This window comes from Polyodon spathula, chromosome 1 (genome assembly GCF_017654505.1).
Source record: "Polyodon spathula isolate WHYD16114869_AA chromosome 1, ASM1765450v1, whole genome shotgun sequence".
In the NCBI taxonomy this organism is placed as follows: Eukaryota; Metazoa; Chordata; class Actinopteri; order Acipenseriformes; family Polyodontidae; genus Polyodon; species Polyodon spathula.
This window is the reverse complement of record NC_054534.1, coordinates 26,897,189-26,913,221: the sequence shown is the minus strand read 5'-3', so window position 1 is coordinate 26,913,221 and position 16,033 is coordinate 26,897,189. Positions and strand designations below refer to the sequence as shown.

General features: G+C 35.5%; 2 protein-coding genes across 2 annotated transcripts; one reads left to right on the top strand and one right to left on the bottom strand.

Annotated features, from left to right (window-relative positions):
- Positions 1–825: 825 nt before the first annotated feature.
- Positions 826–8,488, bottom strand: mat2al (methionine adenosyltransferase II, alpha-like). The gene is made up of 9 exons (XM_041251616.1): positions 8,132–8,488; positions 6,630–6,707; positions 6,246–6,368; positions 5,777–5,889; positions 5,546–5,689; positions 4,685–4,903; positions 4,057–4,239; positions 3,517–3,650; positions 826–1,536 (listed from the first exon to the last, which is right to left on the bottom strand). The coding sequence occupies exons 1-9, from the start codon at positions 8,211–8,213 to the stop codon at positions 1,425–1,427; spliced, it is 1,188 nt and encodes a 395-aa protein (XP_041107550.1). The 5' UTR covers positions 8,214–8,488; the 3' UTR covers positions 826–1,424.
- A 4,203-nt stretch (positions 8,489–12,691) lies between these two features.
- On the top strand, positions 12,692–15,171 carry LOC121294745 (vesicle-associated membrane protein 8-like). The gene is made up of 3 exons (XM_041218844.1): positions 12,692–12,727; positions 14,593–14,751; positions 14,957–15,171. Exons 1-3 carry the CDS (start codon positions 12,725–12,727, stop codon positions 15,098–15,100), a joined length of 306 nt encoding a protein of 101 aa, XP_041074778.1. The 5' UTR covers positions 12,692–12,724; the 3' UTR covers positions 15,101–15,171.
- Positions 15,172–16,033: the final 862 nt, after the last annotated feature.

Here is a 16,033-nt window from a genome sequence, read left to right as displayed (position 1 = left end):
GACATCCAATAGTTATCAAATGATGGTTGCATTGGCATGTGTTTCCATAGAACTGTGTGATAACATCATGTATTTGTTGTTTAACCCAAACTAGCGCCAAAAGGTAAAAGAACTAGGATTTGAGCTTCCTGTGCAACTTGTCTGTTATTAGTCAGATCACTGCTCTTAAATAAGGTTTTTAATTTTTTTTTAAATTACAATCTTGTGAATGTTCTCCTTAATAATATAGAACTGCCCTGGAATACAGTCAACTCAAACTTTTCACATTATATGCAATGTAAACAGGAACTTGTATCAGTTTATTATACTTGATCTTATCAAAGGCTAGCTTGTATAAAAAAAAAAAATAAAAAAAAAAAACTTTATTGTAGCTTGTTTGTTCAAGGTGGTACAAAGAGTAAACTACTGTAGACAGTACTTTATTGAAAGCTCTTTAATGGAAACCATTTTACTGGCAGTGCAGTTCAGACATGTCGTCTTCATGTGTTTGCGGTCTTGGGAATGGAAACCCATTGTGACTTAGTGCCTGCAATCAGCCCTCAAGTCTGAAGTATCTGCTGTCCTTCCCACAAATGATGCATCAAACACCGCTATATACAGAATAAAAAGGACTGACTGAAGATTTCCATTACATAAAAGTAGATGTTGAACTTCATGTTGATTTGAACTCGGCACTCGGCTCTCGCCAATATAAGCACCAACTAAGACATAGCTTTGCAGTAAACTAATGTGATCCATCTGCATCTCCATACATTTGTGTTGTTTTCCATCTGATTATGTAGATATCCTTCTGTCTGGTGTTGATTGCTGAAGTGTAATGCTGGCTCCAGGGATCAGCTCATTTTGCCTCCCCAGCGCATCAGCACACACAATGGCTGTGATGCTGGCTCCGGGGATCACAGTGAAAAATAATAACCATGAACAGACTTAGCCTCCAAGATACACTTTATAAAACTCCAGGTGTTTTGTACACAATATCCTAGTTGTAATTAAAATAGGCCTACTTTCTTTTAATTTGGTTTTAATTCAATTTTATAAGGCCCATGTTTTTATTAAAGTGATGATTTGTTGTTTTTTTCATATACACTATGTTTTACACTTCTATACTGGTCAATAAAGCTTGTTCACAGCCAGCAATGTCAGGTGACCTACACTGGCTGTGCAGCAGCAGCCATTGTTCTGCTCTTCTCCTTTCAGTCACCAGATGAATGCTCTGCTTGTGGGAAGAATCAAGAAAAATACAAAACATACCAACAGAATGTACAACAGGTTTCTATGGCCAGTGGTGTGCAAATTATAGATTGCAGACTTTACAACTCATACGCAGAAAACACACTTGTCACAGACACTATCCTTTTTGGATTTTGTAGGATTACATTTTTTCCCTCCAGAAGGATTAAATCAATTAGATTATTATATTTTTTTTAGTTCTTGTTGAACACCAACACTTTTGGTTTTTCCCAAGGAAATTCTTCTCTGCCAAAGTGCCCATAGCATGCAGTCTTTTGGTAAATGGGCCTTTTCAGACTGAGGTCCCTGTTGGTAAGAAAAACAGGAATTGATTATTTTACAACACTGTACAAAAAGTAACAGTTCATGTGAGGCAATTGCTTTGCAGGTTCAAATGTCTTTCACATATCAGTGGGAAATACGAATGGTTGGTTCACTGTGCAGTTTTAATTTCCTTCTTTAGCATCTGAATGGATTTTTGGGGATTTATATTGTTGCCTATACCTATGTACAAAAGAGCAAATCTACAGTGATTGATACAGATTTTTAACCATAAAAACTGGAGAGCTCCAGATTAAAGCACTGTAACCAGGGTCCAGTTGTACTAAATGGATCCGATCCTGGATCCAGGCTCCGATCTTGACGTATTGGTTTGCACTAAAAGCTCTTGAGCTCAGTTTCAGCTCAAATTCCGATATTGCTTCAGACCAAGATCAGAGTGGGATCTGAGCTTCACAGAATGTTTTATAAATAGAGAAATTAAATATTTTTAGTTTTGAACAAAGGAATAAACTAAATCATCTGATCCTTCTCTACTAAATCATCTGATCCTTCTCTACTGCTGCGAATTAAACAAATGAAACTGTAATATATATTAAACAATGGAGATGTTTGACAGACACCATCATAATACGTACAGGAAACTCTTTACAATTGCTAAATTAAACTTTAAATAAGCACACTGTATTTAGATAATTGATCGGCATAACAGTAACTTAATAAACTTCAAATATTTGCAGGATTTTGCAATATTTCCCTCAGATAATTATATGAAAACGAAGATACTTTAACGTTGTAGAAAACATTAATGTTATCTAAGTAATTGTGCATTTAAAAGTAGCCATAAATACTATATTAAGAAAATATCGCTGTATAGAAAACACTCACTGAGTTTTTGTGTGTTGACTAAGTCATACTGCCATTATCATTTTATCAATTACAATTCAATCACTGGTTTAATCAGATTGAACACTGTCGTGTGTGTGTGTGTATATACATACATATATATATATATATATATATATATATATATATATATATATATATATATATATATATATATATATATATATATATATATATATGTGTGTTTTGGTCAATTTCCCTTTTTTTTCTTAATGAGCTTACCTTTTCTGACAGCCCTGATCTCAACCTGTCCGCGACATTTTTCTAGTGGCAGTAGTGCCATCAGCCCTTGCTTCAATTTGCTCAAAATGTGATAATTTGTGCTGAACTGATGCTGCAGCGAGCTGTTTGTGTGTTTGGTGGTTAACTATAAATGTGGTAGTTGCTAATAGTCTCCAGTATGGACAGGATTTATGTTGTTTTAAATGAGATAGATGTACTTGACAGTCTGACATTCAGAATCTTTAAATGCTGCTCCACGAATATTCGCTTCTCACTGATCACTTTCCCTAGTTACGGTACGCAAAGCGCCAAAATCAGATCAGTGGAGCCTGCTAATGATCCATTTAGTACAACGCCTTCAAGATCCGGCTCCAGTGAGCCTGGATCCGATCCTGTTATTTGATCTCGTTAGTGCAACTGGAGCTCTGGCCAAAAAACTTTAGATCACTTGGAATGTTAGGAATGAGACCTAATTAAAAGAAAAACTATATGAACATAATTTAGATCTATTATTTAACATCAATCATGTAATCAAAGAAACTACAAAATAATATCGCAAAAGTCAACCAGAAGCCAGTAGTACAGTATTGTTAGATTTCAAAATTAAATTTTTCAATGTTTGTGTTTTTTGTTAAATATATGGAAAGCTACAAAGCGGTAAGTAATTCAATATGTTAATGTAACATTATTGAGCAGGCTTCATTCGAATTTATGTAGCAAAATTAGCTAATTCTATAGGGTGATGCAAAACTTTTGGCCCATCATTCTGCATAATATGCACTTGGCATGGGTATTTGCTGGACAGGCATGGACATGCCACTGTCTGTGCTATTGCTGCCCACTGGATGCACAGAGAGATCAAAACTATATAGTTTATACCTTACAATTACTCCAGGCCGCAGATCAAAGTTTTTCTGTATAATTTCCAAGAGCTCGTCTTCATCCTTACTTGAGGTGCCATAGTGAAAGACTGAGATAGAGAGCGGGTGGCTCACGCCAATTGCATAAGACAGCTGATGCAAAAGAGAAAAGCAAAACAAAAAAAATACAATTTTAAAAAAGGCTTTTATATTGCAAATATTGTTTCTTCAAGATTTACCACTATCCCACACTGGTTCCCAATTGACAAAGCTTAAACTCAAAGAGTTCCATTATATATCAACTTGTCTCAGAATCACCTGATCACGATCACAACTGTGTGAATTTTTCTATGGGCTACAATCTGAAAGGTTCTGATTAATTTCTGTGGATTCTGTATGTGTAGCATTATCAATGTATAACACGCTGTCAAAGTACAGAAGGTTGGCATAGACTGATAATACAATGGTCCCTTATAATACATCTTGAAGAGAACCAACTGTTTTTAAGTCATGAGTTAGTTAATAGGGACCCCCTGTCTCAAGCCTGTATCTCCCTCACCTGGACAAGCACTCTTTTGCAGAGACCAGCCTTCACCAGGGACTTGGCCACCCACCGAGCTGCGTAGGCCCCTGAGCGGTCTACCTTCGAAAAGTCCTTTCCAGAAAAGGCCCCTCCACCATGACCACCCCACCCCCCATACGTGTCTACAATGATCTTCCGGCCTGTGAGTCCTGCATCTCCCTATAAAAACAACAAAAAGAGACTCAGGCCCATGCAAAACAGATCACTTTCGTTTCCACCGCCGCTAGTTAACATCCGCTAGCTCAAAGCCTTATATACTGGACAGCTGAACATGTAGCATGCAACACTTGTGTTCCTTTTAATAACATACTACTTTATTTGCGAATAGTTCGTAATCAAGGGTAAATTTCTTTACTTTGACTTTCAGCAACTCCTGGTTGATCTATCTACACCTGATAAAGTTTTTTTCAGACACCAACATGGTCAGTCGTCTTCCACAGATTTTCTTTTAAAACAGCAGTACCTGCAAACCTCTGACTTCACCGATTTACAGTGTTCAGAATATATAATCACCATGGTATGGTAACCCCTCCCCTGTCTAGAATCAATGTTGACACCAACTACTTTATAGTATAGAAGTATAAACATAAAAGACTTTCTGTACCTGGGGACCACCCACAATAAATTTTCCACTTGGCAGCAGGTGGTACACAGTCCTATCGTCAAGGTATTTTTCAGGGATGACAGTTTTGATCACTTTCTCCTTCAGGTCCTTTCTGATCTCTTGCAGTGTCACATCCGGGTCATGCTGAACCGATATGACCACCGTGTGAACTCGCAATGGCTCCATGGCACCGTCGTTGTTTCGGTATTCCACAGTGACCTATGAACAGCGTGCAGCACACAATCATGGACTATGGACACGTTATGGATGCGCTGTTTAAAAACCTTTTTTGTAGTTGTCAAAATTACAGAATGGTTTGAAAACACAGGTTTGATCTTATGCACTAGCTAGACATACTATAGGACAAACTCACTCGATAATGTTAAATCCAGAGAGATGCTTCTCTAGTTATAATGAAAGGCACATCTTTTAGCACAAGTCAGTAAGAATACAAGAATCCCAGGGTAACTTGTTTGCCAGTATGTCCACCCTCAACTCCACACTACATTTTTTACATACATACTTGTTGGGGGCAAGACTGAGTAGGAACCACAAAAACAACTCCCTGCTGTCTCTAATATTTCCCAACACAAATTACCAGCACCAACTTTGATGTATTTTTTTATTACATTTAAAGGATTTATCCCAAACTAGTCTTTTTGTGTATTGCTATTGATGAGTCAAAATACAAAAGATAGAAACTGTTTGCGCTAACTTTGTAATCAGAGTGCAGAACATTTTAAAATCAGACACCTACATCAAATGGCTTAACTTAAGTCCAAAGCAGCGACCTTTGTTTTCATTTTTGCCTTTTTTTTTAGCTCATGATGCTCAGCACATAAATCTTGCCATGTCACTTACCTGTGATTTTGAGTCTGGTCGTATCCACGGGCACACTCCATTTCGGGAGAACTCCTTTAACTTTGCGTTCAGTTTGTGAGCCAAGAGAATTGTTAAGGGCATGCATTCCTCTGTTTCATCAGTCGCATATCCAAACATGATACCCTGCGAAGAATCAGCAGAAAAAAAAAATTATATATATATATAACTTTAAAATGGCATTGATTCTACTCTGAAGTAATTGCTATATACCTGATCTCCAGCTCCAATATCATCGTCATCCTTTCCTTCAAAAACACAGTCACTGATTTCACTGCATTGCGGCTCTAGAGCCACCAGCACATTGCAGGTTTTGTAATCGAAACCTGAAGGAAAAAAAGAAAAAACGCAGCCTATCAGTCAACTCTTTCTGAGACTCGGATTTGTATTTAACCATATTGACAACACCACTTCTAACAGGATCTGTTTGGTACAATAAACTGTGTTAAAACAATGCACTTCTGATAAATTCCTAGAAAATTCTGACAATTATGTTAAGAAACCAAAACAGTTAAAATGAGTCCAAACTAAATCTTGTATAACTTAATTATGAAAATTTAATGCACCATATTTTAAGAGGAACAAACAATGTCCAAAATTAAAAAGAATCCAAGCACTACTTCTATAGAGATAACTTTACACCACCTGGACCAGTATCCAGTACACTGGGATTCAAACATACCTTTAGAAGAGTCATCATAGCCGATCTTCTTGATGGTGTCTCGGACTACTTTCTGAAGATCCACAGTCGCCTTTGACGTGACCTCCCCGCACAGTAAGACCATGCCGGTCTTTGCCACGCATTCTGTTGGGTATCAAGCAACATTGTCATCTGTGCACAGCTGCCTTTTCACAAACTGTACGGACATGAAAAACAACTTACACCTCAAGTGTTGCAAGCACTTCATTTTATGAAAGTTAAGTTGCACACTGAGCGCATGGTTCGGAGTCTGACTGCTTCAGGTGTGGGCTGGTGGTTTAAGAAATCACCACTAGGGGAGTACAATGGTCATTGATGAAGTTAAAGAGGTTTTTTGTTTTTAAATATCATTCAAGCTCAACTTACCACAGGCAACTCTGGAGTCTGGGTCCAAAGCTAAGTATGCATCCAAAACAGCATCACTGATCTGATCACACATTTTATCTGAGGAAAGAAAAGAAAGTTTGAAAAAGACTTCTTATGAGAGTTTCATGCAATGCTCCCAAAACAATGAGACATAACACTAGGGCCGGATGTTTTTATTAGTATCTAAATAATTAAGACCGGAAGCCCCTTACAGAAAAAACATATATTTTTTATATATGGTGGAAAAGTATGATCCTTATACTTTTCATATATAGAAATTCCCCCCTTTTGTATATATTTAAAATATAGGAGATATATTTAGTCTCTAATCCATATACAGTATTTATTTTCTATAGATTACAGACTAATAAAAAATATATGGTGCACCATATATTTTCAAAATATAAAATAAAATAGGGGCCAACTTCTATATATGAAAAATATAAAGATCATACCTTTCTACCATATATTAAAAATATATGTTTTTTTTTTTTTTTCCATAAGGGAGGGTTATGTTGACCAATTTATCACACACGTATAGATATATATATATATATATATATATAGTATATATATATATATATATATCTATATATATATATATATATATAACGATTTGAACCTTTACTGAGTTCAAGTTAATCAGTATTATTTCTTTATACTGACATTTTTATAGGGTAGGTACAAAATCGGTTAATAGGCCAGGGGTGTTTTAGTAAGTTTATTCTGCACATACAATACGGAAGGTAATCATAGAGTGCTTGTATCCTTGACATGGAAGATATTCCACAAATCATACCATCTCAGACAGTGTGGCTGTGATATGCTTTACCTGAGTCAAAGCGAAAACGAGAGAATTATTTTTTGTTAATTAACACTATGTATGGGTGGGCAAGAGACTGCAAAGTGCTGAAATGTCCATATTCCCCGGTTAGCATTACAATAGCCAATCAAATCGCGTGAAAGCACAAAGCGGGCGGAGCTCATTTGCATACACGCTCCAGATTTATCTGGCCAATTAAATATTTAGCTGAATGTTAAATCTAGTTAACAGATTTAAGATTTTGTTAAATATTTAGTAAAATGTTAAATCTTATTTAGATATTTAATATTTAGTTATATTTAGCTAAATGTGTAACATATTTATAAATTATATCTGAATGTACACATTTAAAAATGTATTTATTTTCACAACATTTATAAATCTGGGGAAAAAATACATGATTTAAGTTAAATCTGGAAAAAAAGGCATGATAAAATACGAACGTTTTGTTTTTGTTTTTTTTACACATGGCAACCCATAGCTTATAGTTTGTGGATAACATAATGTCTGCATAAACGCAGTGATATTCACGTGTGTGTGTAACCAGTTGTGCAGCTGTCCCATGTTATTTGCCCAGGCTTGTTCATATCCATTTAAGCCTTTGTGTTGCCTCCAATAAGCGGCATACAGAAGGGTAAACTCTGCGTCTTAAGATGTTAACTAAATAACATTTACTCACCTGAATGCCCTTCCCCCACCGATTCCGATGTAAAGAGAAATGTTCTCCCATTCTTACATTTCCCGGCGTTGGTGTGGTTCATTTTACCTTGTTAAGACAAGTGCAGACATGTACTACTAGCAAATACTATACGAATAGAGAGGAGGAGTAATATTTATATGCTCGTCGTCGTATTACACAAGTTTTGATGGTAAACTTTTCTTATCGTCGAAGGTACAATGTAACAGGCTGATGCAATCCCAAAGCAACACTCAATTTTGTAAGCACGCAGTACTCGGTGGTCTTAAGTCCAAGTATCACACAGCTACTCTTTTAAGTCTCAGATACGAAATCTCACCTACATTGTTATGATCTTCAAAGCAAACAATCAAATAAAAAAGAACAGCATTATTTATTTATTTTGTTTAAAGAAAAAAACAATTATTTAAAATCGCAATTGTTATGCTTTTTTTTTTGCAGGATGCCGAAGTTGTAACATAGGTTCCCTTTCAAGTGGAATGACAACCATTACCGAATGGGAAGAGCCTCTCCGACCGTCAATCACTGATCATATAACAAAAAAGTTGCTCTAAAGTTGTCATAACGCGTATATATATATATATATATATATATCATATATATATATATATATATATATATATATATATATATATATGTGTGTCAGTATATATATTATACAAAAATAAATGTTTTATCATATTAGTAATTATATATATACTACTATACTATAGTATATATAGTTACTAATATGCATTTTGTAGAAAGTACTGACACGCGGTTTAACGCGAGTCAGATTTGTAAACTTATAAATAGTCCACGTTTCCTTTTACTACCATAACTCTAAAAAAAAATACCATAATCAGTTTTTAAAAACTAAAATGACAACAAAAATATTAGACTACTTATAACACATGTGCTGGTCATACAAATCCATATTTGAAAATTTCCATACAGCCATCTCCTTAGTTTGAGTTTGGAATAAGCGCCACGTGGCCCTCTGGAGCGCGCTGCCGTATTGAACTCCTCGAGCACATTGACGAACCTGAACACTGGATGAGAATATCATCTCGTGCCATCAATTAGAATATCGAACCGCACGGAAACGGACAAAACACAGAACACAAATGGAAGGAAGGATTATCAATAAAACGGTGACTCTGAACAAGCAGGGCTGTTATTACTGTAAAGTTAGGTGAGAAAGCAGTAATTAATCACCTGTTTACTGTTTTATTCATAAAAAAAGTTGTTGTAAATTTCAAGGAGATTTCATGAAGAGTTTGGCCATACCTTGTGCAGTGGACGTGAATTTCCACCAAAAAACTTTTTTTTTTTTTTTTTTTAAATTGTATTTATTTAACTTTTTATCTTTGATATAATATTATTAACTGTAACGTCCAGGATTCATTTAGGCCATATTTTCTTACTAGCCTAGTGCTAAATTGCCGGCCAGTACAGCATGCCCATGCATTGGGGGTAGCCCAAGCTATAGTGTATGGGGATTTATGCATATTGACTATTTCTGAAGGGAGTCAGAGATCGTCGGGAAACGGATTTGCTTCTTGTCACTAATAACCAATCTACAAGTAAATGGGCTCTCGCTAATAATCAGTATAAACAGTTTTAATATCATTTTATAGTCCAGCAAATCTTATTTTGTAACATGTATTTTTAAAAACTTGTCATGTTAATAATGTCATTTTGTTGTCAACGAGAGTGTGATTTCTTGAAAAGCTGTATGACATTTTACTTTATTTCTACAGATAAAGCATTAAAACATGGTTATAGTGTACAGCTGCATAGCAAAGGGCACATTATCCTGGCTGATGTCTCACTTAGAGGAGGGGATTTTCAGGTAAAAATGTACCTTAAGAGATTTAGACAATCCTATTGCTTGTTTATTGCATCCACAGTTCAAAAAGTATTTTCAATCCAGAGAAGGCTGATTAGTACATTTTCATGGTAATAGCACAGCAAAAGCGCTATTTGGATAACAGATGTGTGTGGAATAAAAGACTGGATAACGGTTAAAGGTTGTATTTGTTCAATATTACTCCACCACGCGTTGAGTTTCACAGCACCATTATTACTCATGAAGCACACACTCTGTCAGATCCTGTCTCATCCCCATTTGGTTTGAAGTTGGCTCCCTCTTCATGAGTGAGTGATTCAACACATGGAAGGACAACTAATTGTAAATAAAGCTGCTGTGTGTTAACTGATCATATGCAGGGAAGTGCATACTTATAACTTAACTGCTTTCAAAGGTATTTTCTTTAATTTTAGGGTGGTGCTTTAAACTTGATTAGGCCGAGCCCCATGGGTCCATTATCTAGAGACAACTTTCAGAGAGGGAGGTAAAAAAAGTTCATTTGTCTTTTTTATTTATTTATGTATGTATTTTCTTTTTCTTCGAAGTTCTCCTAATCGGATTGTCCATTACTCATTTAAATGGATTAACTCTTCATAACATGTTATTTACATTTGTGGGTGGATAATTTTATCCATTAAAAAACTGATTAATTGATTAATTCATTAGCAATAAAAACTTTTTTTCATTAATTCTGTAAACCAAGCAAAACATTTCCACACGACAAGTTTTATTTTAAATTACATTTTACTGTTAAAAATACAAATCCCATAACTATAAAAAAAAAATGATAGCTGTGAGGAATACAACAATTGCTCTGGTATAAAATTAAACAGAAACTAAACAGAGAAACAATTTATTGTGAGAAAGGAGCAAAAATAGACACCAACCCTATTTTTTTCACATCACTCTAGTGTAGCTTCAGTGTCGCCCCGTCGCATTGTATGAATGGTTCATATCAGAACTACATCTTCCTTTTTCTTATGTCGTGGTGCAGTGTGACAGTCCCAGCTCAGTTTGGGGATCCCTCTTGAGTAGGACCAGCTCTTTAGACAGTCCTATGCCCAGTCTTTGGATGATTGTAAGAGAGATTGTGCTCTGTGCTGTGTAATGACTTAATCTGCTTCTACAATGCAACATCATTTTATAATGTTGCCTAATAATAGCTGCCTGTTTCCCCCCTCACAGTTTCAATTACTATACTCTGTTTTATAACGGAATTACATATGTGCGTGCAACAGAAAAGAGCATGGACTTCTTAACAGCATACAGGTTTCTTGATGAGGTAAAGAAAAAAAAAACATGTTATTTTTCTAATATTCTTTATTAAAGGCAGTTTAAACATGGGCCTCACTCAAAAACTATTTGAGTCTAATCTTCGTTACACCTGTCTAGGCTGTTGTTAATGAAGCTAACAGTCTAAAATACCATCCATTTATTTTGATTTATATTTCTCTTTAACCAATGCACAGTAAATACAGTGTTGTGATGTCCTTTTAGTTTAAAGGCCCAAACCATATGACTACCATTCTGTTAAGTGCTGATCTCAGACCTGTGTGGAATCATCAATTAGCTGTTTGGTCCACATCCTATACAGGTAAACTCATTGTTTAACCCATGGGGCTCCAGATGGAACTCTCAAACTTAAGAAAGTCAAATAAAACAATAACATTTAATGAAGCTATGGGCTTATGTGTTAACTAATCTATAGTTTCAACCCAATTGATTAATTATATGTAATTTTGGTGGCACCATTCTCAGGAGAATTGGTCATATTTTTTAACTTGAGTAATGTAGTTCAGTAAAGCAGCCTGGGCCCTTCCAGACCATGTTTTTGTTCAAACTGTATCATTAACTCTTTCAGCATCAACTGTGGAAAAAGACACCCCTACTATAACTAATTAAAGAGTTTAGGAAGTAGAAGTAAATCATACGAAAACTGTAAGTGATACCCACCATGTCCAGTTAACTGCTCTGCTGTGTTGAGTGGACTTATTTTCTCTAAACCTCTTTAATTCTGCAGTGTTGAAGGAGTATATTAATACATTATACTAAGTAAAACTCTGACCAGGCCCTAAGTTCTAACTCATTCAAGCTCGTTTCACAGAACCTGATGAGCTTTAATATTGGACTGGCTAATATTACCTTGGGTAAGGTTGTCCATGAATAGTGCTAACTCAGACTTCAGAATTATTACTGGTCACCAGCAAAACACCAGTTGCCATAATTTGAGAGAGTAAATTATACCTTAAAGCTGCTAAGTATAAAATAATGTGAGCTTGACGTCTTTTTGTTATCTTTAGATTTGCAAGATCTTTGGTAAAAGTCCTCTGATAAACAAAGTGGCCTTTGCTGATCCCTTTGAATTGAGTGCAGACCTTAATCAGGTGCTGGGTCAGAACATGGTATGTATCAGTAATAATAGATAGTAACTTACCAGCCAATGATAGTCATCAGAAATGTGTTTGCTGCTGTTGTTAACTTGGGGCTGTGTCCCTCTCAGGATAGCTGAGCAGCAGAGAGCACCTGACACACACACTACTTTGTTTGTTGGAAGCCGTGCTTAACAGACACTGCTGTAGCTGCTGTCTCTTTAAAATGTGTTCTTCTGGACACGAGTGTGGATCAATAAAGGGAAGTTAAATATTAATCAGGAGTTTGAACATTTGTCCTCATTCTTGAGGCTGTGTTAATCAGAAAAAAGAGGGGTATACAGTACTAGCATCATGGTAAGTCGCTTGTTTTGTTTAATAAAGAATGCAAATATGAATTTAAACAAAAAACAAAGTCCAGACTGATCAGTTTTTCACGTGGGTACAGTAACATGTGTCTGTTAAATATTCAGACACTTAAACAGAATTGGTATCTTGATTTACTCCTGTTTGAGAACTATATGGATCAGTTACAGACAGAAGATTAAACGCATGATGAAGACATGCAACATCCCCGATACTGTGTTGCAACTCAGCTTTAGTACTGTATAAAAGCAATACAGATCCGTTTTACTTGAAATTAAAATTACATGCATTTTGACAATTATGTTTTCTAAATGTTCATATGTAGCACAAGATAGTTTTACAAAAAGATACTTTTTGTAGTCATTAAATTAGACAGACATGTATTTAAAAAAAAAAAATCCAGATGTTGTCAGATGTTATCAGATTTCCCAACAACATTTATAAATACTGTTCTATTACCAAGATTGTAGACAGAATTTTTGTATAAAATGACTTACACACATCATAAATACAATACCACCTGCTGCTTGCATGATTAGCATCTGTTAACTGTTTAAGTTGATCATTATTCTCCACATAACCGTTTATTCTCCACATTAACAGTTAAATCCTGTTCAGATTTGCATTGTAATGAATCTGCTTTTTTTTACTTACGAAATAAGATGTTAATTACAATATCAGAGACAAATTGGAACTTTATAATGGGTACAGTCATGTGTCAGGAAGTGAGTCTTACAGCCATATTCAGATACAACCCCTCAATGTTAGTGCTCACTTACAGTATGTGTGCTTTCTCAAAACAAACAACTAATAACTTGGAACACTTAAAGGGATTGTAGAACATCATAATACATCTGAACTGTTGTGCATTTCCATTCAGTATATACTGTAGGTCTCAAATGTGCAGTTTTGAAAGAAATGCATCATAGTAAACATTAATGCCTGGATTAAATCAAAATTATGATAGCACCATAGTCATTTAAAAGTATGGTTATGGTGCTGCCATAAACTTTCATTATTCAGATCTAGGTTAAAGACATCTGTTTGCAGGCCATGCTTTCATAGTGTGTTGCCTTTTCTAAGTCATTTCACCTGAAGGGTGAAATTGTCCCGACCTCTTCAACAGCTTCTGTACTATCATGAACCAGCCAGCTGCTTCCCCCATTGACTGACATGCTTTCAGCCTTCTGAAGTCAAATGATCCAGGAAGTGCACATATAAGACCTGTGTAGCTAGTGGAGCTACAGTCACTTTAAGTGAGCACTAAAACTTAAGGTTTTTTGTTTTGTTTTGTTTTTCTGACTATGGCTTTGCTGTACTGATAATATATCTACAGTATTTGGTTTGTGTTGTAAGAATCAGGTGCATAAGAATGTTGGAATAATTACTTGTTTTTTTGCACCACCTAATATGACTATGATCTCAACAAAAATACACACATATTGCTGTGCAGGTAACCGTGATGAAGAGATGGTATGTCACTCTTTTCCTTTTGTTAATAGTGACTTAGTGGCATCTGAGCATTTCTGTCTGCTGCCTCTCTTGGATTGGGAGATTGCCTTCAAGTACTTTGTGCTGATTTAGGATTATTTCCCACTGACCAACAATCCACTAGATGTGCTATGATTGTACAGTGTGTTCTTATTCATATGCAATGTGCTTCTGACCCGACAAAGCTTGTTACATGTATTGTCTTCTATTTAACTTAGCTGTACCATCTGTTTTACCATTCTTGCCTGTGCTTTACTACACTTAGCTATACGTTTGCCATATTAAAGTACACTAGTGTCACCTTTTATAAGGGCACATTGGCTAGTGTTTTTGGCTAATTTGTTTCCATCTTTCCCCTTGTTTAGGCCGACTACAGTGCAAAACCGAGTTCTGGAAAGCTGGATGCTGTACAGGAGCAGGTTAACGATGTGAAAAACATTTTGTCAGATAACTTAAACAAAGTTCTAGAAAGAGGAGAAAGGCTGGATGATCTTATAGACAAAACAGATGACCTGCAAGCAACCGTAAGTGTTTTGTTTTAGTTTTTTAATTATACTCTACAGTGGCCCTGGTGTACCTAGAAAACTGTTCCATAAATTCTTTGAGGTCTTTTCAGTTAGCCATTCTGTATTTGTATTAAATCATTTTCTGTTTAGATTGCGTAAATAGACCTGACCTAGTGTATTTGCTTTTCGTTTACAACTCTTTAAACATGCCATCTCTTTTCAGGCCGAGACTTTCCAAAAAACATCAACAAGGATTGCTCGGAAGATGTGGTGGAAAAACAAAAAGATGCTTGCAATTATTGTGGTGATAGTTATAATAATTATAATCATCATAATTCTTCTAGCCACAAATGTTATTCCAACATAATATCCAACCAGTGGAAGCTCTCTTTACATTTATCGCACTCCTGACTTTTTTTTTGCACATTTTAATTTAATACATTGTAAATTAAGACATGTACATAATTGTATTTCAATAAACATGTGTTTTGTGCTTACAAATGCAAGATCATGTTACTTTGCCATTAAAAAAAAAAAAAAAAACTGTATAAAAAGTCTATTACCCTTTATATCCGTTCTTTGGAATAGAACAAACCATGTTTCTGACATTGAAAAGTAATTCCCAACATTTTGTATAGTTTATCTCCCTATACAGTGCTGAGGTTAGGGTTACAAGACACCAAGGAATTTATCCAGTGCATATTCTCAAAGCTTGCATCCTGAAACCTTAAAATCTGTGTGCTGAAAATTGTTGCATATTGTTTACCCATTTACTCAAGTAATTGTATCTATTATCAATGATCATAATTTCTGCTGTAGTTTTGATTGCATGTCATTTATCCCACTCTACTGCCTGGCTACTGGAAAAAGTGGAACCACGCACAAAAATCATCTTGCCAGTTTTAAGCTTTGACTTCTGTACATCTTTGCATTTTTCCACATGGTTGTTAATACTGATGCTGCATGGAAAGCTATTTGCAACCAACTCAAAAATCACTTGGCTCATTTTGAGTCTGGATTGTCAACAAAGGTTCATGTCAATACCAGAACTTGCATACAATGACTTTATGAATACTGTTTATTAGATTTATAGTGCACAGCCATTTGCAAAAAAAAAAAACCAAAACACGACGTACAAAGGGCATACTTGATAACACATCAACATTTTCTTTTGAGAATTTATCATAAATGTTCATTTCTTAAGTGTTTTAATATGGAGTGCTCCCCTCATTATAGCATACAAAGGTGGTCATTTCAACAGGTTGAGTCTGGTGGGGGGTGGGGATCACTAACACATTTT